General features: G+C 37.2%; 2 protein-coding genes across 3 annotated transcripts in view; one reads left to right on the top strand and one right to left on the bottom strand.

Moving 5' to 3' along the window:
* The first annotated feature begins 333 nt into the window (after positions 1-333).
* LOC127452629 (E3 ubiquitin-protein ligase TRIM35-like) lies at positions 334-4,858 on the top strand. Its single transcript, XM_051718255.1, has 6 exons — positions 334-845; positions 986-1,081; positions 1,180-1,410; positions 1,951-1,973; positions 2,059-2,174; positions 2,892-4,858. The coding sequence occupies exons 1-6, from the start codon at positions 429-431 to the stop codon at positions 3,434-3,436; spliced, it is 1,428 nt and encodes a 475-aa protein (XP_051574215.1). The 5' UTR covers positions 334-428; the 3' UTR covers positions 3,437-4,858.
* Positions 4,859-4,882: 24 nt separating this feature from the next.
* The window catches only part of LOC127452626 (LIM domain-containing protein 1-like), a 70,321-nt gene continuing 49,444 nt past the window's right edge, over positions 4,883-25,759 (bottom strand). The window contains exons 5-8 of one of the 2 annotated variants that reach the window (XM_051718249.1): positions 22,574-22,704; positions 20,475-20,526; positions 14,057-14,125; positions 4,883-8,149 (exon numbers count right to left, since the gene is read on the bottom strand). In XM_051718249.1, coding sequence (XP_051574209.1) covers positions 8,006-8,149; positions 14,057-14,125; positions 20,475-20,526; positions 22,574-22,704 — 396 coding nt within the window. In that variant the 3' untranslated portion in view covers positions 4,883-8,005. Of the gene's footprint in view, positions 8,150-14,056; positions 14,126-20,469; positions 20,527-22,573; positions 22,705-25,759 lie in introns of both variants that reach the window. The other variant, XM_051718250.1, reaches the window with a different exon arrangement.

Here is a 25,759-nt window from a genome sequence, read left to right on the forward strand (position 1 = left end):
TCTCTCTCTCTCTCTCTCTCACACACACACACACACACACACACACAGAGTATATAATGTATATTATTTGCTTGGTCATACTAAATTAAACTGCTGAGCATGTATTTATCTAATGCAAAATACTGTAAATATTCTCATAAACCCTCCTGGAATGAAACGTTTCTAACCTCTACCACTTTCTTTCCTTCACTCTGAGTGTCCTTTGAACAATCAGTAAATGTGTGGCAGTGATTGTGCCTTGGCACAGGCCCTCTGAAGTAATCATTAACATGGAATGTTGATAATGATGCCACATGATCACATATGTTTCACAGAGACTCTGAATGGAAAGAGGATATCCGTGTTTCAGATCTATAGCTTTTAGCCGTAAAGATTTTCTTGCACTTTAACTAAGTGAAAGTGTAAAACTGGAGGTACTGTGATGGAAAATGACTTCTCCGAGTCAAATATCAGAAGAGGATCTGTGCTGCCCTGTGTGCTACGACATCTTCAGAGATCCTGTGGTTCTCTTATGTAGTCACAGTGTCTGTAGAGCTTGTTTACAACAGTTCTGGAGCTCTAAAGGGTTTCAGGAATGTCCTGTTTGCAGGAAAAGATTCACAAGATGTGATCCACTCAGTAATCTGGCTCTGAAGAACCTGTGTGAATCATTTCTACAAGTGAGAAATCCAGGAGCTTCATCATCATCATCATCAAGGTCTGAGATGTTCTGCAATGTGCACAAAGAGAGACTCAATCTCTTCTGTCTGGACGATAAACATCCTGTGTGTATAGTGTGCAGAGATTCAGAAAAACATCTTAATCACAAATTCAGGCCAATTGATGAAGTTGTACCACTTCTAAAGGTAACTACATCTTTATGATCTCCAGTCTCCATTATACTGGATATATTTAAATTCTACAGAAAACTCTTGTTCATAATATATTGTAGTTGAATTCATTGTTACACTAATTTAACAAACATCAACTGAGCGGTTAATTTTAGGAGGAATTGAAGACCACACTGAAACATTTACAGGAGAAACTGAAGAGCTTCAAGGAAATTAAACAAACGTTTGATAATACAGCACAATACATTAAGGTGAGAAAAACAAAGTGAAAAAACCAAAACATTATTATTAAAGTTTTTCAAGAAAAGCACAAGAAGGGATGTAAATGCAAGCCTGTATTGTAATCCAGACTCAGGTTCAACAGACTGTGAGAAGCTTGCAGGAGGAGTTTGAGAGGCTTCATCAGTTTCTGCGAGATGAAGAGATGATCAGAATATCTGCACTGAGAGAGGAAGAGGATCAGAAGGGTCACATGATAAAAGACAGGATTGAAAACATAGACAGAGAGATCAAATCTCTCTCACACAAAATCACAACTATAGAGAATGATTTAGGGGCTGCTGACATCACCTTTCTACAGGTCAGAACAAACCTTTGCATTATTTTGTTTTTTACCACAACAAAACCATTTTAACAAAATAAACCCTATCAAACCCTAATTATTTTACAGGGACACAAAAATATGAGCATGCTTTATTTCTACTGCAAGTGCACCCATCAAAGAAATTCAGTTTATGATCATGTTTAAATAATTATTTCTGATGTGCATTTCATTTGGACAGTGGTTCTGAATGGTAGCAACATCCAGATAATGAAACATATGGATTTGTTAAAAGAAAACGTTAAAGAAATTGTACTGTGGTGCAAAATCATTTCAATCAATCAGGTTATTTGAAAGAAATCAAGCGATTGTCTCAAACATAAATCATAAATATGAAATATTATTATATTTATTGATTTTGAATTCCATTGTTCAGATATTAAAGTCATTCGAAAGGGAAAATAATATGGTAAATAATAGCCCCAACTTTAAAGAATAATGAATCTCAACAGAACACGAGGGTTGAATAAGATATTTGATTGTGTACATGGTTAGCTGATTTCCTCTTATGTTTTGCAGAACTTCAGGTTCTCATTAAAAGGGTAAGTGAGCTGTTATCAGTTAGTCTCTTCTCTACTGTCTTGTGCTCAATCTTTCTGCCTGATCAACTCATGAATGTCATTCCAGAGCCCAGAGCACACCGGATCCACAGATGCTATCTGGAGCATTGATTAATGTGGCAGAACACCTAGGAAACTTAAAGTTTAAAGTCTGGGAGAAGATGCAGGCGATTGTTCAAATCAGTGGGTTTAATATATAAATGACAGTGTTACTTAAAATTACAAAATGGTTTTAAACACAACAGAAAATGAATGATAAGCCCATTCTTTGTATGTACACAGTCAATCAAAAGTTTAATGACACACTTCACTGAATTTGCAATATGTTTCTCTTGATTTAAAAGCCTTTTGATCTAAAGTAGAGGTCGACCAATATCGAATTTTGCCGATAAATTACAAGTGGGTTTAATAACGATAACTAAGGTGGTGGAAAAAGTTGATAACTTTTTTAAACTCGATTGATGGTATTTTCTAAGTCTTTCCTTACTGTAACAAGCACCATCACACTGAGTCCAAACTGAACGAAATCTCAGTTTATTGTGAAACTAAAATCTCAATAATAACCAGGAAAAAATTAAGTTGAAGCCCTCTTTGGCTGAGTGAAGACCAGACACGCTGCAGCAGTCTGGAATATCTGCATCGGCTTAATCGTGGTCGCAGACCAGCCAACAGGGCATTACAGTAGTCCAGTCTTGAAATGACCAGAACTTAGATCTGGAGCTATGCAGCATATATTCTCTAATATAACTTGGTAGCTAGTAACACAACTTTCATTAAATAGTATTAATAAAAAAAAAAAGTGTGTCCAGACCTTTGATTGGTAGTTCATAGCTTGTGTAATTATGACAATTTGTCCAAACATGAGAAATGTGTAATCTAATGACTGTGTTTACTCATCAGCTCCTGTCACACTAGACCCCAACACCGCAAATCCTCTGCTTGTTCTGACTGATGATCTGACCAGTGTGAAATACAGCACTGATGTACAACACTATCCAGATAATCCAGAGAGATTTGACAATTATTACTGTGTGTTGGCTTCTGAGAGCTTTACCTCAGGAACACACAGCTGGGATGTGCATGTCGGAGACAACACATGCTGGTCTGTTGGAGTGACCACAGCATCTAACCAGAGAAAAGGAGACATCTTCTTTAACACCGGAGTGTGGCGTGTGCGTTATATGGCTGGTCAGTATACGTTACAGTCACCAGTGCAGGCCCGCACGCCCTTTGCTGTTAAAGAGAGACTTCAGATGATCAGAGTGCAGCTGGACTGGGACAGAGGAGAGGTGTCTTTCTCTGATCCTGTAACTAACACACATCTGCTCACTTTCACAACCACATTCACAGAGGCAGTCTTTCCATTCCTTTATAGTAGCTGTACACGTTTCCCACTAATTATCTTACCTGTGAAGTTCAGTATAACAGTGAAAGTGCCCAATTAAAGATGTGTTTGCCTCTAAATGTAAATTCACTAAAAATGATGAAGGCAGAAATATAATAATAATAAGAATAATAATTTGATTTCAAAAGCAGCATTCAAAGCAATGGTTTAATTCATAAGCTCAGTCAAAGGAAAAGTCCCTTAAAGGAATGTTCTGGGTTCAGAACAAGTTAAGCTCAATCGACAGCATTTGTGGCTTAATGTTGATAAAATATAATTTATACTCATCCCTCATTTATTTTGAAAAAGGAAAGCAAAAATCTGGGTTTCAGTGTGGCATTTACAAAGGAAGTGAATGCGGCATATCCATAAACATTAAGACACACACAGCTTCAAAAGTATAGCCACAATACATAAACCTAGTACTGTATGTGCTAACATGATTTTAGTGTAATACAATTTGCTTACTAACCCTATCTGTGTAAAGTTATAACATTTTACAATTTAGCTGCCATGACGACGTAACGGCGGTAAACCCTCTAAGCATCTAGTCATGTAAGAACAGATATTTTATCACACTAAAATCATGTTAACATGTATAATGTTTACATCTTGTGGCTATATCTTTGATATAGTGTGCATTTTAATGTTTATAGACCGGCTCCATTCACTTCCATTGTAAGTGCTTCACTATAACCATGATTTTGTCTTTAAATAAACAAGGGAAAAAAGAAAGATTCTGTGGAATCAACATTATGCTACAAATGTTGTTGGTTGAGCTTAACTTGTATTGAGACTGGAGTATTGCTTTAATCATCATTTTAGGAGCAGGCTGTATTTTAAGATTCAGATTCCCACTAATACCATAATGTTGGCCTTTGTTATTTGATGCAGAATAATGTATCTTATATGTTTATGTTTGTGTTTTCTGTCTCTGCATCACCATTTGATAAAAAGGTGTCCTTTAATGTGAAATATAAATTGCTTTCAGTATATTGTTAATCACTAGAAATAATCTGTTTTTCAATTCAGTCATAAAATTTGCATGGTGCAAACCTTTCCTGGGTTAGTCTAATATTTTACATTGTGAGCGGGTGTTTAGACCTTCGAACTGTGCCAGTCACAAAAAAGCTGTCTGTATGATTGATACCTATATGATGTTGTGTTCTGTATATTAAAAAGATAAGGGGGCCAAGCACTGAGCCTTGAGGTACCCTGCGGCTAATGACTAGCTGACAGACACCCTTTTATTCCAAGATGCCTTGAAGTGCAGTGTAGTGAGGAAGACAAATGAAGATAGATGTCATTGACTATGTTTACATGCACAAGAATATATTCTGTTATTAATTATAATTTGGTCACTTTCCAGTTATGTAAGCATCATGTAAATGCATTAACCTGAATTTCATAACCACATTAAGCCAATATTACAGTTTCTAAAAATCTGAATAAAATTCCTGGAATAACCTGAATTTTGGCTCATATAAACACATTATTAAGAATAGCCACTGTAATTGAACATTCATTTATTTCTGTACATGTCTAAACAATGGTAATTCTGGGTGGTATTAGATACAGAGTTATGAAAAGTCAAGCTGTTGGAGAAACACATTTTTTAAAATTACATTTATGCATTTGGCAGCTGCTTTTTACAGTGCGTTCAAGGTGTACATTTTATCATTTTGTGTGTTTCCTGAGAATTGAACCTATGATCCTCTTGGTATTGCTAGCACCATACTCTACCAGTTGAGCTACGGGAACATCCAACATATAAAAAAAAAAATCATGACCTACAAATGTCACACACTCTTGGTTTTGCGAGTTATTATTATTAAGGACATGAATAAGAATTTAGTACCCGAAATAACTTAAATTCAGAGTAATAAATGGAAAGAGTGAGAATCTCCAGTATTTCCAGAAGACAATAGCAGGAAAATAGTGTATGTCTGAGTTTATTCTGAATATGCTGGTTGCATGTACACAAGAATAGTGTACATGTATCCAATAGCTATTCCAATAGCTGTGGAGCATTAAAACCTTAACCAGAATATGAACTTTAATCAGAAAATGTGCACATAAATGTAGTCATAGAGAGGGCTGAAAACATTGCAAGTAGGCTGTGGTTTGAGATTCATGTGATGGTGTTTAAACTGGTTCTGAGGTGGTAGAAAATGTACAGTTGTCTGGAAAATTGGTGTTTATTCATGAACAGATTCAGGTATATTACACCTTGATGAAAATCTTTTCAGTTTTATCTAAGAAATCACTGGCATAACACAAAATGTAAAATAAGATCACATCCTACTTTTGGAGCAGATAGATAAATTAGTAATACTGACGGAGATGAATACATCTGAGAAAGTACATAAGCCTATGCACATAATCAACTGTTTTCACCTGATTAACCTGTGAAAACAGGCATATAAATGATTTACAAGGTCTTTCCCATGGGAACTTTAGACAATATGGAGGTGAGTGATGCTGGAGTAATATTTGGCTTCAAGATCAATTCACCATTATCTGCTGTTATGTGGAAAAAGTTGGTAACTCACTGAAATGATCTAATTTCAGCAAGAATGGCTCTTGTGATCTGATTCATCTACCAATTTGTCAAACAACACAACATTCTACCGTGCCAAATCTTTTTTGAACAAATGGTACTGCAGCATTTACATGCACAGCAAAACGCTGATAATAACTATCCAAAATCAGATTATTAAAAAAAAATCTGTCAATGCAAGTTTACACGTTTGAAATTATTGGGTAAAAGCGTAAATAGGCATGCGCCCAACACTTGCGCACATTAGATAAGCCGGTAAGAAAGCCTGTAAAGGCATTCAAATGCAGAGCAAAATCGGGGTAATGATCAAAATCGATATGTGCCGATCAGGTTTTGCTTAAAATGACCGTACACTGATAAAGGAAAGGTGCTCAATGTTATTATTGGTAAAAGTATGTGAACCTCTAGGATAAAGGCCTCTTGAATTAAGAGTACTTGGTGTTGGGTGTTCCAATTAGTTAGTGTGCAGGCTTCCCAGAATTCTGTTCAATGGAATAAAATGCAATGGATTGATCAAACAAGATTTCAAAGGATCTCGAAGAAAATAGTAGTTGAAACTTGTCTGACTCTTACAAGTCTTGAAATCAGGGTCTAAAATGAACACTTGCCAAGCACAAAAATGTGACTATTTGATTATAATTAAATTTTTTAAATAATGTAAAATAATGTATTGCATTTTCATTATATAAAAGTAAAGCTAAATACAGTTTTATGGCTGGTAAGTGGATCAGATCACCCTTAAAAGGAACAGTTCACCCAAAAATGAAAATTATCTCATCATTTATTCACCCTCATGCCATCCCAGATGTGTATAACTTTCTTTTTTCTGCAGAACAATGCAAGTGAATAGTGATCAGAACTTTGAAGCTCCAAAAATCACATAAAGGCAGCATAGAAGTAATCCATATGTATCCAGTGGTTAAATCCATGTTTTCTGAAGCAATATAATAGATGTGGGTGAGAAACAGATTTTTTATATTAAAGTCCTATATTTATAGTCCTAATATTTAAGTCCTTTTTTTACTGTCAATCTCCACCTTTGACCAGTCCTGACCAGTAGGTGGCTGAATGTGAAAGTGAAAGTTTATATTTTCAGTAAAAAAGAAGACATGGATTAAACCACTGGAGTCTTATGGATTACTTTTATGCTGCCTTTATGTGCTTTTTGGAGATTCAGAGCTCTGGTCACCATTCACTTGTATTGTATGGACCTACAGAGCTGAAATATTCTTCTAAAAATCTTCATTTGTGTTCTGCAGAAGAAAGAAAGTCATACACATCTGGAATGGCATTAGGGTGAGTAAATGATGAGAGAATTTTCATTTTTGGTAAACTATTCCTTTAAGTGCCACTCAAGCAGAAATTCAGATTCAAAAATGTTTGTAATGAAAGCTGTAACGTTGTCTTATTTACAAAAATTTGTAGCAATTTTATTTCATAATCCAATAGTTCATTGTTTACAGCATTTGTTTCATACAAGCCAGTTTAAATTATGTTCCTTTGGAATCCAATCTAATAAAATAAGTAACACTTCATATTAACTTCCATTTGTTAACATTAGTTAATCCATTAGATGTCATCAACAAACAATTAACAATATTTGTTTGCAGCGTTTATTAATCTTAATGTTAGTTTGTAAAAATATTTCATTGTTAGTTCATGTTAGTTCAGAGTGCATTAACTAATGTTCAAAAATACATCTTTTAATTTTAAAAATGTATTAGTTTGTTTAAATTAACATGAATTAATTTGTTTAATAATATGATTAATAAATATATGTTGATAATATGATAATAATAAATGCTGTAAAATAATTGCTCATTGTTAGTTTATGTTAATGTAGTTAACTAATGTAAACAAATGGAACCTTATTGTAAAGTGTTACCATAAAATATTAATAGACAGTAATGTTCTAAATAATTCAGATATAAAAAAATATGAAAAAATAATGAATCTCACACATGTACACATTTTGTAATCTCAATTACAGTTGTGACTTTTGGAGTGTATGTGTTGAGTAGCTTTGGCAACGCTGATATCTCTGAACAGCCACAAGGAAGTGGCAGATGTTTAAAACTGACTGTGGTAGTTGTTTGCTTTAGACTGAGGGGAGGCAGGTTCGATGTGTTTGAGGTGACATGCATGACAGAGCAGGTGTCCATCCAGAGGATAGCAGCGGTGACCCTCCTCATCATTCAGTTCTACATGACAGTCCTGGAGGAAAATGTTTCACAGTCACATGACAGTTGAGGCAATGCTTCTCAGTTTTAAGACATTAGTAACATCACATGTTAAGGCATACCAGTACTGAAAAAAAAAAAAGCTTTAACCCAAATCTAACAACTTTGGTGAAGGTTACGAAAAAGTTAGGAACAAAAGCTGTTAAAAAATGTTAAAGGAATATTCTGGGTTCAATATAAATTAAGCTCAATCCACAGCATTTATGGCAAAATGTTGATTACCACAAAAATATTTTACATTTGTCCCTTGTTTATTTTATTTATTTATTTAATAATAATAAAAAAAAATAAAAAAGCATTACAGTAAGACACTTAGAATGGAAGTGAATGGGGCCAGTCTTTTCGATAAAATTGCTTACTAACTTTATCTGTAATATTCAATTTTACAACTCTGTTGCCTTGTCGAGGCAACACCGGTAAAACGTATGAGTTTATCAATCTAAAATCATATAGAACATAGATTTTGTCACACTAGAGTAATAACACATATGTTTACATCTTGTGGCTATACTTTTGAAACAGTGAGTATTTTAGCGTTTATGGACTGGCCCCATTCATTTCTATTGTAAGTGACTCACTGTAACACAGATTTTTAAATAAAGGAGGGACGAGTCAAAATTATTTTCTGTGGTAATCAACATTATACTACAAATGCTATCGATTGAGCGTAACTTGCATTGAACGCGGAATACTCCTTAAATACAACATTCTTATGACGTTATTAGTATTCAATAAAAGCTCTTACTATGTTATGAGAAAACCTTAGTGCAACATTGTTTGCATGTCCTTTAGATTTCTTTAACTTCATTTCTGAGAGTGAAAACTGAAATTAGCAGATGAAGTTTTCAAGAATGTTAAGCTAACATAAATGGCATTCTACTCGCATTAAGAAAACTGAAAATTTTCACAACCACAACGTAGATAAAGTTTATGGCCATGGCCTTGTAGATGGCCATTACAACCTTTTTGTTTTCAGCTTTAACAGCTTCTAATGTTGGTCCCAAACTTGGGTTGTAACATAAATTGGGGGCTCGTCCGGGATTTGGACTACCTGTTTGCATTACTACTTTTGTGTTTTGAAGCTTGCTTCGTTTAGGCCATTGACCTGCATTGCTACTTTGTTTTACATTTCGTAGCATGCTATTGTTTGTGGTTTTGGCCTGCAGTGCTACTTTGTTTTGTGTAGCATGCTTCGTTTCTACCACCGGCCTGCATCACTACTTTGATTTCTGTAGCATGCTTAGTTTCTGCCATAGACCAGCATTGCTTCTTTTGTTTTTCGTAGCACTCTTTGTTTCTGGCTTTGGCATGCATTGCTTCTTTGTATCCTGTAGCATGCTTCGTTTATACTGCATTTTGCTCATTTACATGTGGCAGTTTTGATTGGTGGTTTTTCTTGAACTCTGTTTTGCTGACTTTTTGGAAGTCACATTTGTCGCTCGTTTATGGCGTAGAGTCTAGTTTTAACTTAATTGTATTTTCTCCACTATTGGTTTTGATGGGGTACTTCACTTGTGTCAGAAAATATTGCACATGGAGAGAACCCTGTGTTTGAAAGTGCTAAACTTTAAGTCAAAGCAAACTATTCCTACTCATGCTCCTGCTGCCGTTACTGTTGAATTTGATATTGGCAGGAACCTTTGTTTGGTGAAAAGGATGTTGACTAACATTCTGCTTACTTTAAATGTGTAGGCCAGTAGGTTGGCCTAGACATGTTTGGAAATTACTTAGAAAATGTGTTTTAACAGATGACCTTTTCATTCTGCTGTCTACACCACTCCTGTGTCCTGCTACTGAACTGCCATTATCCCATGGACATGTCTATATAGTGTTTGTGCTGCTTTTGGTACAGATTACAGGTATATGGCAGGTATTGTAAGTAGTTTTATCTGTACTTCATTAAATAATTTTGGATTATTTAATGTTTTATGGGTGGGGGTTATGAGCTCCTGCTCTTTTGCTTTTGTGTTTCCTGTGTGAGGCTGCCAAATAGATGGGGCCATGGTAGAAACATCCACGTTGCAGCCCTGGGTAAGCCAATTCTACCACCACCAGAGCAAAGAAATCAACACAGCATGACAAAGAGGAAACACCCCCAAAACAGAAGCAGAAGGCGGAGTCAAAAGCAAGGATTCTTCTTATGGCCAGCTGCAGTAATTATTTCAGCAAACCCTGAAGGGCTCTCAGCATCAAAATGCAAACTGCTGGCTGACCTATGTGGCAGAAATAAATGTGACATCCTCTGCCTTCAGGAGATGCATAGAGGGAGCAACAATCTCTACCCCAAGATTCCTGGCTATAACCTAGTCATCGAAAGACCTCATCGGCAGTATGGAAGTACAGTCTTTGTTAAGACAGGCATAACAGTTGAAGCCACTCACCTTTCTGACACTGATAACATCAAAGTGCTAACAGTCGAACTAAGCAGCAGTGCAGAAACATTTGTGTACAAACCTCCAAATGGGGCCTTTGTGGCAAGAAAGGCACTTCCAGACATGCAAGGCAAGCCACATATAGCCAAAGGAGACATCAACAGTCACAGCACCCAATGGGGTACCCCAGCACCAACAAGGACGGACTGCAATCAGTTGAGTCTCATTCATAACTCCAAGCTACCACCATCCTTCCATAGTGCATGCTGGAAGCGTGGCTACAACCCTGACCTTATTGCAGTATCATACAGTATTGCAGACAAGTGTCAAAAGATTGTACACAAACCGATACCCAAATCTCAACATCTCCCTATTGGAATTTAAGTCCATCCTGTTGTTGTCCCCAACACTGTATCATTCAGGCAGCGCTTCAACTACAAGAAAGCATATTGGGACGGCTTCAGAGCTGAAGTGGAAGAAAAGATCGTGCACACCAAGCCAACCCACTCATGCTGTGATAAGTTCAGCAAGTCTGTGAAGAAAGCAACTAGAAGTCACATGCTTAGAAAGAAGTACCCTGATGACCCTGGCTACAAAAATCCCTTTACCATGGAGGAGCTGGAAGCTGGAATAACCAGTTTAACACCAGGGAAAGCCATGGGTAGACAAGATTGCAACTGAGGAAATTAAAAATCTTGGCCAAAAAGGAAAGAAATGGCTTCTAGAGTTTCTGTTCTGTTCAACCATTGCCTGTCAACAAAGAATTGCCCTTAAATATATAAGAAAGCCCACGTGATTGCCTTACTGAAGCCTGGAAAGGACTCCGCTAGCCCCAAGAGCTACAGACCCATATCACTGCTATGTCACACTTACAAGCTCTTTGAGCGTCTCCTCTTGAATTGTCTTGCACCAGCTATAGATGAACGCCTCATCCCTGAACAGGCAGGCTTCCGACCTGGAAAGTCAACCACCAGCCAAGTTCTCAACCTCACACAGCACATCAAAGATGGCTACAAGAGAGGGATGGTAACAGGTGTCATCTTTGTTGACCTGTCCGCAGCGTACGACACAGTCAACAATAGGTGCTTACTTCAGAAGATCTTGGACATAACGAGAGACATCTGTCTGACAGAACTGATTGAGAGCATGCTGAAAAACAGGGTGTTCTTTGTTGAGCTAGTTGGTAAGAAGAGCAGATGTCGAAGACTCCAGAACGGTCTACCTCAAGGGAGTGTCCTGGCACCCCTCTTATTCAACATCTACACAAATGACCAACCAAGAAGTGAAGACACCATATGGTTCATCTATGCAGATGTCCTAAGTATTGCTGCACAACATAAGGAGTTTGAAGTGGTGGAGCAACACCTAACCAATTGTGGCAGTGGGGCGTGGTCGAGCATTCCTCTGGAGAGAGAGAAAGCAGTAAGCATGCTTACACCTGAGCCAGATAATGATTAACACCTGTTTCCAATTGTAGTGAGCTTGGGGAGAGCGGCATAAAAGGGACCACACCAGCGCTAAGAGGACTGAGAGAGTCTGGGTCCAGAGACTGATTGTGAAGCATCTGTTATTGTAAAGCTGTAAAGCTGATGTGTATTTGTGAAGCTGTAAGCGCTGAGGTTTATTCATTAAAAACCTTACCTGTGAGTGGAAGAAACCCATTCCCTGTGTCCTCCTTCCCTCCTGACCTTGAAGTTCGTTACACTAATGCTCTCAATGAGCTGACTCCATACTACGAGGCCAACAGAGATCAGCACATGCCTCCAAGCTTGACTCCATCATCAACAGTCCTTGCAGAATGATCACCGGGTCCCTTAGACCCACCAACACGGACAGTCTTTACATTCTGTCAGGTATCGCACCTCCAGATGTGAGAACCGCTGCAAGCAGAAGAGAAAGATCCCACCAAACCAGAGACCACAGACACCCCCTCTTTAGCCACCAACCAGCAGAGCAAAGGCTTCAATCAAGAAAGGCCTTCCTCCACCATGTGCTGTCAGCAGATTCCATCACAGCTAGCACTATGTGCACAACTACACTATATGGCCAAAAGTTTGTGGACACCATATGTGCTTGATGAACATTTGATTTAAAAACCTTAGGCATCAATTTCCCCCTTTGCTGTAATAACAGCTTCCACTCTTTTGGGAAGGCTTTCCACTATACTGTATGTAGTAACATGGCTGCAGGGATTTGCTCTCATTCAGACACAAGGCTATCAGTGAGGTCAGGAACTGATGTTGGTCGATGGGGCCTGACTTACAGTTGCTGTTCCAGTTCACCCCAAAAGTGATCAGTGGGGTTCAGGTCTGTGCTTTGTGCAGGCCAGTCAATTTCTTCCACGCCAGACACAGTAAACCATTTCTTTATGGACCTCACTTTGTTCACAGGGGTATTGTCATGCTGGAACAGAAAAGGGCTATCCCCAAACAGTTGCCACAAATTTGGAAGCACAGAAAGCCCAAGCCATTAAATAAAGAAACATTAAGGTTTTTCTTTACTGGATTTAATGGAGTAACCAAATTCGTTAATTAGAAGGGGGTGTCCACAAACTTTTGGCCATATAGTGTATGTGGCAGGAGTGGATCCAGGGCTTGCAGCCAAATATGTCCATGGAGCTACCATCCAGTGAGAACCTACCACCGGGAGCTGATGCTTCATGGAGAGAGTGGAGGTGTCTTAATCGCCTGAGGTCACGCACCGGAAGATGTAAGGTCAGCAGAGCAAAATGGGGTCATTTAAATGGCTGTGAATGTGGGATAGCTGTGAATGTGGGACCAACAAACCATGGACTACCTCATGATGAGCCCTCTGCGGGCCTCACCTTGCCACATGACTGACCTAGCAGAATACAGTATAACAATGTTGGGAAGAACTATGTTAACCTATGGATGGACATGATAAGAAAAAGATGGGGGCAGAGACTGCTACACCTTAAGTAGTGCCTATTTAAGAGGTGCTGGCTTCACTTCATGCAGCTGCTGCCCCAGGAAATCTGCTCCTGTGTTTGTCTGCAGTTGTTTTGATTTCTTTTTACTTTAAAAGGATGGTGAGTTTACCCTTTGTTTAGTTAAAGCAGTTTACATACAGTAGTAAGAGTAGGTAAGAAAGTGGACATGGAAGATTTGTTTCTGTGTTTATTTAGTTTTTAGTAACTTTTTAGTAACTTTACAGTTTAATTCAGTCAGCTCACTGTCCTTGTTTAAGTTTTGCATACGTTACATTTACTGTTGAATTTTTCTTTATTTTCATGTAAAATAAACATCATCTTTTTTTACCATGGCCATTGCGACCTTTTTGTTTTCAACTAGTGACGGCTTCTTATTTTGGTCCCAAACTTGGGTCGTAACAGTTGGTTTGGGAAATGTTTTTAGAACATTCATTTGTTAGATGGGTAGTATTTTTAAAAATCATTTAAAACCATGTACACTCACATGAGATAAAGCATCTACGCTGTTAGGTGTTAGCACAACATAAACATGAAATTACTGAGTGCACATTTTACTCACCTCACAATGATAGCACTCTACGTGGTAATCCTTGTCCATGGAGACCACCCGAATGGTTTCATCTGACCCCTAAGGAGGGTAAACAACCAGTGAGAAGACGACACACATCTGGAAAAACACTTGTACACATTGCAGAAGCCCAGCCTTTCAAAGTGGCTTTTCACAACACACTAACTGACATAGCTGTGGTATAAACACTGCTGTAAACAAAGTGAAATGAAATCTCTCTGCTCAGATGGCTAAATACTGTATGAGTAACCATTTCATCAACTGCCTATACACCTCCTACAAATAATGTGTAAATGTTCCTGTATCAAGATTTTAACTAAAACTACCAAGCCAAGAGTGTTATTGTCAGTAATGTTACTTGATTAATTTTGGAAAAAGACTATAAATCACAAAAAAATTCTGTAGCAGATATATTAAGTTATTAAAAAAAAAAGACATTTAAAAGCAATTCACACACAAAAAATTACTTGAATACAACTCTACAATGCTGAATGTGTTTTAAATTACTTTTCAAAGTTTAAAGTAATTTTGATTTTTTTTTTTTTCTGGGGCTTAAAGTAAAAAATGTCGAAGTGGTTTAATTGTCCATTTTTTTTTTTTTTAATTCTTATTAAATCTTATTAAAAGCAGAAATTCTTAAATAAAAATGGGGTGAAACATTAAAAATAATATTTGAAAAAATGTTGTGCTTTGGTGTAATCAACATGCAGGTAGCCACTATGAAAAAAAAATGCTCTGAATTTACATGATTTAGTCAAGTACATCGGTTCCACATAAATCAATTAAAGGTGCAGTATGTAACAATTTTCATGTAATATTTGTCTTTTTTTTTTTTGCCAATGTGTGAACGGCTTGTAACGCAACTTAAAAATTAGCCCTTCCCGGACTTCCTAGGTTGCCTATTAAAACCTGTAGACTGATTTTCACTCGAAGGGAGCGGGTTGGTTTTGCCGGGGAAATCCAAAGGATGTGACGTTTATGCGCGCTCCCGAGAGCCTTGCCTCAGTGCTTCTCTTCCGCTATTCACCAGCGACAACAAACAGTCTGCAACACTAGGAAATGTTATCTTAGAGATGGAATCCAGCAAACGGCCGGCTCCCAGCACAACACCGACTCCTACACAAACTCTGAGTAAGCCAAAAAAACAAAACAAAAACAAAAAAACATTTATCTACTGAATCCTGTCTGGCTAAGCGGGAACGTGATTGTGGTCAAGCGAAACTAGAGTGAACATCGGCAGGGCATTTGATTCCTGGAGGGACCTTCGTTCGGTTTTGGGGATCAAAACCGACCCTGAATTGGTGTTCTTCTTATTGGACAGGTAAGATTACATAACTGCAAAGCATGTGAAATATAGTGCCATAAGGATTGATCTGTGTAATTTTAGCTAACTTTTTTTTTTTCTCCCAATTTGTAATGCCCAATTCCCAATGTGCTTTTAAGTCCTCGTGGTCACGTAGTGATTCGCCTCAATCCAGGTGGTGGAGGACGAATCCCAGCTGCCTCCGCGTCTGAGACTGTCAACCCGCACATCTTATCATGTGGCTTGTTAACGCGTTGCCACGGAGACATGGCGCATGTGGAGGCTTCACGCTATCCACCGCGACATCCATGCTCAACTCACCACATGCCCCACTGAGAACAAACCACATTATAGCGACCACGAGGAGGTTACCCCATGTGACTCTACCCTCCCTAGCAACCGGGCCAATTTGGTTGCTTAGGAGACCTGGCTGGAGTCACTCAGCATGCCCTGAGATTCGAACTAGCGAACTCCACGGGTGGTAGCCAGCGTCTTTTACCACTGAGCTACCCAGGCCCCCTAATTTTAGCTAACTTGATCTTGCCTGCTAACGCTGACGAATTGCAAGCTACCTTGCTTCGTAACTTTCAAATAATTTCAACGATCTTCTCTTTATACTACAAGTCAGGTTAATGTCAATGTTAATCTGTAATTATTCGGCAAGGTAAACTACAATAACACATGAAATGAATGCTAGACAATGTTCATGATAATGCAAAAGCTCCATTCATTAGTGTAACGTAACATGGTTATACAGAAAATATATACATTCTATTATTATAAAACAATAGCGCATCGATATATCAAAATGACAGTTGTGATGGAATCACATCAATACTGAATTGTGTCAACATATTTATAATGTACAGTCTATTTTATAAACAGCTACTGTCATCATCCACCAAATTTAGCTAACAGCTATTGATAAAGCTGGCTAGCTAGCTATCACCGACATTGACTGGATTAATCACGTTCAGTCTCTTTGTATGTTACATCATTATTTTGGCCGATGCTCGCTCGCGTCCCTATGGAGTGTGTGCACGAGCACGAGCAACAGGTAGCTGGCTGCAGTTCACTTAACGGCCACAGGTGTCATTAATAACAAGGGTTTCTGAATCTTACATACTGCACCTTTAAGTTACATCAACATATAATTTTTTCCTCTTGGTTTAGCTAATTAATTCTTTGCCAGAGAAAAAAAAATTGTTCACATAATTTCAACATAATGGAATAAAGTTATTTTAAATAACCAAATTAAGTAGCCTCAAAGTGATTTTATATGTGTCCCTAACATGATTCATTTCTTCAGTTTTACATAATATTTTTTTTTCATGCAACATACAGCATGTTGTTTGCGTACCCGTCCTCAACCTAAGCAAAAGCTCCTATTTTTCATCTTGGTCAAAAATAAAATAAATAAAAAAGAATAATGCTTCACCCTCCTATAATATTGAAAAATGGCACCTCCCTTTGGTATTCGTGGTGATTTTTGACCGGAAGGGTTACCATTCAGAACCTACACTTCTGTAAGTTGAATCATGAAGAAAATATAAGAATATTTATTACCTTACAAACAGCATAACTTATGGCACTACTGTATTAACGGTACTACCATTTTAAAAATACCGTGGCACCACTAGTATTTTAAAGCTTTAGTACTGCGATACTACTGTAGCACCGGTATACCATGCAACCCTAATGCATAATAATGTCAAGAATATGAACATCAAGAAACAGAAATGAACTGCAAAATTCTGAAAATTCAATTAGATAATAAAACAGAAGTGTCATTTTGCAATTTTAAACTTTCTATGGTAAAAATGTGTTTGTGTGTCAGTTGGCGGCGGTCATCAGCTGGAAAACAACAGATGACTTGAAATGCCAACAATGACCAAAAGATGGCTGTAGAGCTTCACTCAATGATGCCCTGGTTTGGTGCATGTGTGTGTGTGTGTTCTGCATTGTGAGTGTGTTGTCTCACCCCTTCATTTCTGAGTATGTGTTTAGCATTGTGAATGATTTATAAATTTATTTGACAAACACATGTGTTTGAGTCTCACAAGTTAATTTTTTTTGTGTGTGTAAGTGTATGTTTCACACTGAGGATGTTTTAGAGTCTCACCCTGTAATTTCTGTCTGTTTTTTTCCTGTTTTTTTCTGCATTGTGGCTGATTTACTGTTTGTATTTTTTGGTCTTTCCTATTCATTCTCAATGGTCGGTGACCATTCAAAAATGACTGAATACCATAGGTGGTTTAATTTAAAAGGTTTTACTCATCGCATCAAATTCCATGCAAAGCATGCTGGGAAATACAAATCTCCTGCCTAAATCCCCTTGCCCATGTTTTTGAACAGCCATGATTGGTTCACATTCACCCTACATAATGTAATCTACTGTAGTAAAGTGCACATTTTAGAGAATTGCATAAATCAAAAGCAAATAAAGCAAGTTCAAAAAAGAAACACAAATTTGTTGTGTAAATTATAAATAATATGATTTAGTAAATCGGACACCCTGCATTTTCCCGTCTTTTTTCAGTGCATTTTGTTGTCATGTGACCCAAAGAAAAAAAAATCCATAAAACAGGGAAGACCCATTTTGACATTTTTATGAAAAGGAACACATTTTGTTCAGGTCAAATGGAATAATCCTAAGAAACGTGTTGATAATCACGAACAATCGTGATATTTGAAGAAAATAGTTTTTTACCTTTAAAAATATGTTTGAAAACTGTTTTTGAAAGTTATAAGTTGTGTACAATATTTAACAATTTTTTTTTTTTTTTACATTTATGAAACCAACATAGACACAAAGATAATATTTCCGTCTGTGTGTATATTATTGTATGTATTTTTTTTTTTTGCGATATTGTATTTATTAAAAATATATATACACACACACACACACACACACACACACACACACACACACAGAGAGATGGGCACAAATACATGAAAATGCATTTAAAATAAAAATACAAAATACCATTTGATAAAAAATTATCAAAATAAAATACAGTATTTTGTATCTTGAAAATACACAAAATACATGTAAAATTGGCCATTCAAAGAAGTATAACCATTAATTATTATATAAGCTTATGTTTACGTTATATAAAATAATATAAGACCCAAGTATTAAATGTAAAAGGTTTTACACATTTATAGTCACGTTGTGCAAAGATCTGGGCAGCAGAAATGTTTTTCATTTAATAGTCTGTCATGATATGACATATTAGATATGTCATACAAACGTACTTGTTGACTCCAAAGAGAATTAAGCTTCTCATTCAAATTCAGGTTTAGTCAGTTTTCGCAAGGTTCTATTTATAATAGACCAAAACTGGAAAATTTACGTTGTGGTTATTTTTATCCGTCATAGTACCTATTCTCACAGTCACGGAGCTCGCTCTCTCTTCCTGTGTCTTTTCTATCGCAATACAAAAGAAGTGATCGTGAAGATGGAGTCATTTTTCCTTGTGAAAGTGCGTGATTGTTTATTTATCCAAATAGAGGCTTATCATTGAATGCATGTCAACATGCAGCTGTCAGTGAGTAAAGAATTGCATCTAATAAAACAGACTGTTGTGGCTCATTTTAGTGCAAGAAAAAAGCTTGGTGACAGAATCTGAGTGTGATAAAAACATTCACATCAGCTTGACGTCTTCTCCGTTCTTCAGTAAAAGAAGAAGCGAGAGCACAAGGCCTCGCCTCAGTGACAGAATGATTTTTTCAAACAAAACTGATGGTTTTTTTTTCAGTCTTTGAAGCCAGTCCCGACAGTCAAGTGATTAACACCTCCCACTAAGAGACGCTAATGCACGCTCTGTCTCCCTATGCCTGGCTGGTGTTTGCTAATGAAGCTAACACCTGAAAATCACTGGAAAAATTGGCTAGTGAGACGCCGCCTTATCACTAACAACCGATTAGCTAGCAAGACTGACTAGCTAGCACTAATGTCCAGTGCTATTGCTAACGCTGTTTTCCATTTGCAAGTGCTCTTTTATTCCTTCATGTTAACTGAATGCAAATCTGAATGATGTTCCATTTTAGCTTGTTAGCTAGCAATCTAAAAAAAAATATTAAAATAAAAGAAAAAACATATACATATATATATACATACAGTATGTTTAACCAGATTAGGTTTTTATTATTATTCACAAGAAATTAAAGTTGGAGACAATGTATGTGCTGAAGAGCATGTTTCTATATAGTCTATATAGTTTCTATATACATGTTTCTTTGCATGCCTTCGCTTCAATTTAAAACACTTTATTATCTAATCATAATAACAAAATATTAATTAAAGTGAGAATAAAATATGAAGGAATATTGTCAATGATGAAAAACTTAGAAACAGCAAATCCCCACCAGGTGTCAGTGTTTTAATTTAACTTCAAGAGGCTGCCGTTATACTAAAAAAACTATAGATTTTTGCAGATAACCGATAGTTCCAAAATGCAATTATCGGCAACGATTAATCGGTAAAACGATATATCGTCTACTTCTAATATATATACAGTATAACATATACAGTATACAGTACATATAAACAGAAAGTGTTTATTTTAGATGCTATGCCTGGTCACAAGTTTTTCAATATTTTTTATTTTAATCTAATTTTAATCAGTAATTCATTTTAAATGGTCTTGGGGTGACAAATTAATTTGATAAAATTTAAAAATTACAAATATTTCATGTCTCTCAATATAGGTCAAGAGGCCTGCATGTGAGTGAATGAATGAATGAATGAACGTTACACTTATATAGTGCTTTTCTGACACTACACTCAAAATCGCTTTACATGGCGAACAGGGGAATCTCCTCAAATCACCACCAATGTGCAGCATCCACCTGGATGATGCGATGGCAGCCATAGTGCGCCAGAACGCTCACCACACACCACACACACACAATATAGGTCAAGAGGCCTGCATGTGTAATAGTAATAAAAATATTAGCAAAATGCTGTTTAAAATAATTTGGGATGAAATTTAACATCACAATGCAGAACATGTTCAACTTTCCATAAGTATTTCATATCAACTACCCCTGTACAGTACAGACTCAGCTGGTCTTAGTTGTGTGATATGGGTCTCACCTCACCTCAGAGGGCAGAATCGGCTGATTACAGGCAGAACATTTTGGTGCAAGAACTCTAAAGATGAGAAGAGAGAAATACAAACCACAAAGATCATACACTAAATGGATTCTCAAACAAATTATTTTATGAAAGAAAACACCAACAGCATTCTTTAACTGCCTGGAGTACAAAAACATTTAGTGGGCCCAAATTTTTTGGACACAAACCCCACTTAATGGCTGAATGTCATTGCATAACAAAATATCAAACCAATCAACTGGTGTCGCAGTGATTTTTAGTGGATGTATGAAGTCAGTTCCTCTTAAGTTCACACAGGTATCCTAGCAGAGTAACCAGAGGTGGAGTTCAGCACATGAACTATGGGCATGGTCCACTAATGTTTGACAACCTGCAAGTGTCCAAATACTTTTAAACTTTATTTTGAACAGTATATGTATTGTTTGTATTTAAAACCAAACAAACTTATTTTTGTTGAATGTTTTGTTTAAAGTCTACCTGTGCTCTTTCCCTGAAATTAGTTATAGTGACTTTCATATTTTTTTCTCTAGTGCACTATTTTAAGTGTGGATTAAGCATCCAAATACTTAGTGGTCCGCTGTATAACTTGTAATGTGAAACGTCGATGGAGAGAAAGAGAGGTATTGGACTAGACCGTAGATCTGTTGGCTCTTCGATTAGCTTATGAATTGTTCAGTCCCACACTGCAAAAAATGATTTTCAAGACAAGTATTTTTGTCTTGTTTTCGTGTAAAATTATCTAAACATTCTTAAAACGTAATTTATTTACTTGTCAAGCAAAATGGGATAAGATATTAAGTCTTGTTTTAAGATAAATCTGACAAATTTTGTGAACTTCAGACTTAAAACAAGAAAAATAATCTGCCAACTGGGTAAGCAAAATAAACTTGTTTTCCCTTTGAATTAAGTTTATTTTGCTTACCCCACTGGCAGATTCTTTTTCTTGTTTTAAGTCTAAAGTTAATACTTAATATCTTATCCCATTTTGCTTGACAAGTAAATAAATCACGTTTTAAGAATGTTTAGATAATTTTACAGGAAAACAAAAACAAAAATACTTGTCTTGAAAATCAGTTTTTGCAGTGCAGAAGGACAGAATGGAAAGGGACCATTCCATGTGTTGATTCCATCTGCATATGGTCACCACCTGACTAACTGTCCGTCTGTTTGAGGTTTGGGAATGAGTTCACTGATCAAAGCAAAGGATGCATGAGAGGAATTTGGAGTGCAGCAAAGCATTAAAACACACACACACACACACACCCTCAGCATCAATAAAAGTCACAATAAAATGTCATTACATCATCTACTGCTAGGAAAAGGCCTGTGGAAAAAGTTACAGAGAATATACCACAGCACACATTATCTACCATCCACTAAAGGACATTTATAGCTCTTTCTTTTAATGCATATGATGTTAATCTTTGCTTTCCCAGACAAATCTAAAGACATGATGTTAATGGAGAGCAGACATCAACACTATGCTATAATAATATCCGGAAAATGGATTAACTGTTGTCCTTTTTGCAGAATTTGGCTAATAAAAATAAATAAATAAAATAATGCTAAATAAGGAAATATAGACAGACCTGACTAAATAGGGGAGACCGGAACTTGTTGTCACACTTTTTACAGGGTATGTTTGTTTTTGAAATTCTAGTATTTTGACATTTCTGTATAGGCACATATCTTAAAGTTTAAATTTAAAGAGTTAAACAATTCTTGAGCTCCCATCTCCCCTATTTAACAGCTCCATCATTCATTCACACACACACACACACACAAACTTGTTTTTATATCATTGTGGGGACTCTCCATAGATTTCCATGCATTTTATGGATTTTATACAGATCTAACAATAATTTCTATCCCCTAACCCTCACAGAAAACTTTTTGCATTTTTACATTTTCAAAAAAACATAGTTTTATATGTTTAATAAGCCACTTCCCATGTGGGGACCTCTGACTGGGCCCCACAAGGTAGGTGATCTCAGGTTTTACTATCCTTTTGGTCCCCACAATGTAGTATAAAAATGTACACACACCAAGAGTTCTGACTGCACACAAACAAACATGAACTCACCTGTGGTAGTCTTTGACACAGTAGATCTTATTCTCAGTGTCCACAGTAAAAGGCACTCCATCCAAACTCTCATTACAGATGGCACAGCGGAAGCAGCCTGGATGGTAAGACTTCCCAAGTGCCTGCAGGATCTGTGGAGAAACATCACGCTAATATGCTGCCAAACAACAGACAGCTAACAACTTTGCATACACAATTCTTTAGCAAACAGCTCCACACAACATCAAGACTCAATTCAATTTAATTCTGTTTATTTTCTGGAATTTAGTGTTGTCCAACTTTGCCTTTCACAACTGCATCACATCTGTTCTTAAGTGACTCTGAGCAACATGTGGAGTCATGTTACTATGGCCCCATTTACACCTTGCATTAACATGCGTTTCATATCCGGATAGTATCTGGATATTCTGTAGCTGGATTGCGTTTACACCTTGCAGTCAAATGCATCTCCAATGTGATCAGACAGAGATTAAAGTTACCTGTGCAAAATGGAAAACACTACTTAAGTATTACATCAGAGGCTGTGGTAACTGAAACTTCTCCGTCTTTTAGCAAATCTTAAAAACATTGATGGATAATTCAAATGCTTTCCATTGCTTAAACAGTCAAGGTTTTTTCTTTTATTGAAAATGTTTTGGTGGACCAAAAAAACTAAATTTCGGGCTCGAAGCAAATTTAATAATATTCATCTTGCTTCTCATCTGAAATGCGCAAGTGTAGCCTGTTTTCACGTGAGTGTCATGTGAGCCACAGACTGATTAGAAAACAGGAGAGAGACGTGAGCGAGTGGAGATTTGATGTGTGTTGCCATGGCATTTTTGTTTTTATTCCTTTCTTCCTATATTTGGGTGTTTTTGAGGCACTTGGCATGTTTAAAATTTACTGAAATTCTGTACACACATCAGAGTCATTGGCCATTAGCGCTGGGCAAAAGTTCACACATGGGCATGTAGGGGGGGGCTCTGTAGCGCCCCCCTTTAAAATGGGTGTGTAAGACGGCCTCTCTAGCACCCCCATTTTCAGCTACAGTCACTAAAATTGGTACATATATAGTTCTCATCAATCCAGACAACTTTCATAATTACAGTTATTAGCTCTGCCCAACAGGAACAGGAATCCTAGGGGATTCATGAGACTGTCACCACATTTAGACAATATTATGCCAAGACACTGAAGATGCTAACTTGTGAACAGATTTTTGATATATCGAAAGGTACTGCCATGGTGAGGCAATAAATTAATAGTGAGAAATGGGTAACAGGAAGTGTCTTATATCTTCTGTGTACAATGTGTGATTTAAATAAAAATTTAGATGCATGTTTAGTCTTGGGGCTAATCACATGGATGTGACTATTTTGGGTCATGGTCATAGCTCCACCACCTGGCAGCAGGAAGTGTGGCTCTTACAACAGACTTTAAAATAGTACTCACACATTTACCCAAATTGCTTCAAAATTGTTTAGAATAATGCCAAATGCATGTGTCCACCTTGCATTTTTTTCTGAAAGCCACCGGGTGGAAATGGACCAGTTGTGCTTGGACCCGTCATCGCTGCTTGCAGCTATATTTATTATTATTATTCTTTTCAAGGTTTTCGGTTCTTTTGGGGTACTTAACATGCATGATAACTCTTGAAATTTTGCACACACATCAGAGTTGTCAGCCATTAGGGCTGGGCAAAGTTGCAGGGGGGGGGGGGGTTCTGTAGTGCCCCCTTGAAAATGGGCAAGTAAGGGGGGCTCTGTAGCCTCCCATTTTCACCTACAGTTACCAAAATTGGTACATATATAGTTCTCATCAAGCTGAACAACTTTCATACTCACAGTCATTAGCTCCACCCAACAGGAAGTCGGCCATTTTAGATTGAATCCAGATTTTTTGGAAGTTGCAGGCTCTGAACTTTTAAATACTCCTCCTAAGGGATTCATGTGATTGTCACCAAATTTAGGCAACATTATGCCAAGACATTTAAATTGCAAACAGATTTTCGATATATTGAATGGTGTTGCCATGGTAAGGCAATAAATGAATGGCAAACATGGGAAACAGGAAGTGTACATGTATTGTGTGATTTAGATCAAAATTGAGCTGTATGCTTGGTAATGGGGGCTGATCACATGGATATGTCTACTGTGGGTCACGGTCATAGCGCCACCAACTGGAAACAGAAAGTGTGGCACATAAAACAGACTTATAGTCCTCTCACATTTACCCAAATCCCTTCAAAATTGTTAACAATAATGTCAAGACACCGCTGATGTAAAATTGTGAAGGGATTCTTGATATCTTGAAGTGTTGTCATGACAACGGATCAAATTCTATGATGTTGTAGTGTATTTGGGTGAATCTGACAAACTCAGCCACATGTTTAATAATGCTTATGACATGAATGTGGCTATGGTGGGTCATAGGGCCTCCAGCTGGCAACAATAGATGTTCAAGGGTATTCTAAATCTTGCCATAATTACACATTTATTTCATTTGCCACACACATCAAAGTTGTTAACCATTATGTCTGAGCAGAAAGTAAGACATGGTGTCTAACTTGTTTACTCGACCAAATGCATGTGTCCATCATGCATTGTTTTCCGAAAGCCACCGGGTGGAAATGGACACATGGTGCTTGGGCCCGTCATCGCTGCTTGCAGCTATATTATGTGTTCAGTTCCTCTTAGTCAGTCATATTTTTATTTACAGGCTTAGGGGCCATTTACAAAGGGCATGTTCTTGCATCTGTCTGCACTATTTTCTAATTAGCATTAATGTGTGTATTCAAGGGCTGGGAAATTTAACGTGTTAATTTCTGCGATTAATAGTTGACTAATAGTTTAACACGTTCAAAAAACATTACACAATTAATGCAGTTTCCTTTTTTTCCTTCCTGAAACTACACTAAAAGTTTTTCCCCATTTCCTGTGGCTGATACTGGCATAAATAAATTTTCAGGAGGTCCACACTCAACTCGACTGCACATCCTCATGCAGAAACTGATTGTGTGGAGCAGTGAATGCTTATTCATCAAGCATGACACATATCCCGGGCACAATAAACACGGGAGCGGATTTACTGTATGGAGAATGGAGATTTCACCCGCAAGCGGTGAATCAGGCATGCAAGCGATACGGGCAAGCTGCCGTATCTCTTTGCAGAGCTTGAAAACGCTCTCTCATGGTCATCTGATCCAGT

This window comes from Myxocyprinus asiaticus, chromosome 15 (assembly GCF_019703515.2).
Source record: "Myxocyprinus asiaticus isolate MX2 ecotype Aquarium Trade chromosome 15, UBuf_Myxa_2, whole genome shotgun sequence".
NCBI classification, from domain to species: domain Eukaryota; kingdom Metazoa; phylum Chordata; class Actinopteri; order Cypriniformes; family Catostomidae; genus Myxocyprinus; species Myxocyprinus asiaticus.

Bases quoted from the DNA above. Each gene is read 5' to 3' on its own strand.
- LOC127452629 (XM_051718255.1), top strand. From the start codon at position 429: ATGACTTCTCCGAGTCAAATATCAGAAGAGGATCTGTGCTGCCCTGTG. The intron at 846-985 runs GTAACTACATCT...GGTTAATTTTAG, and splicing joins AAGTTGTACCACTTCTAAAG to GAGGAATTGAAGACCACACT. The intron at 1,082-1,179 runs GTGAGAAAAACA...ATTGTAATCCAG, and splicing joins ATACAGCACAATACATTAAG to ACTCAGGTTCAACAGACTGT.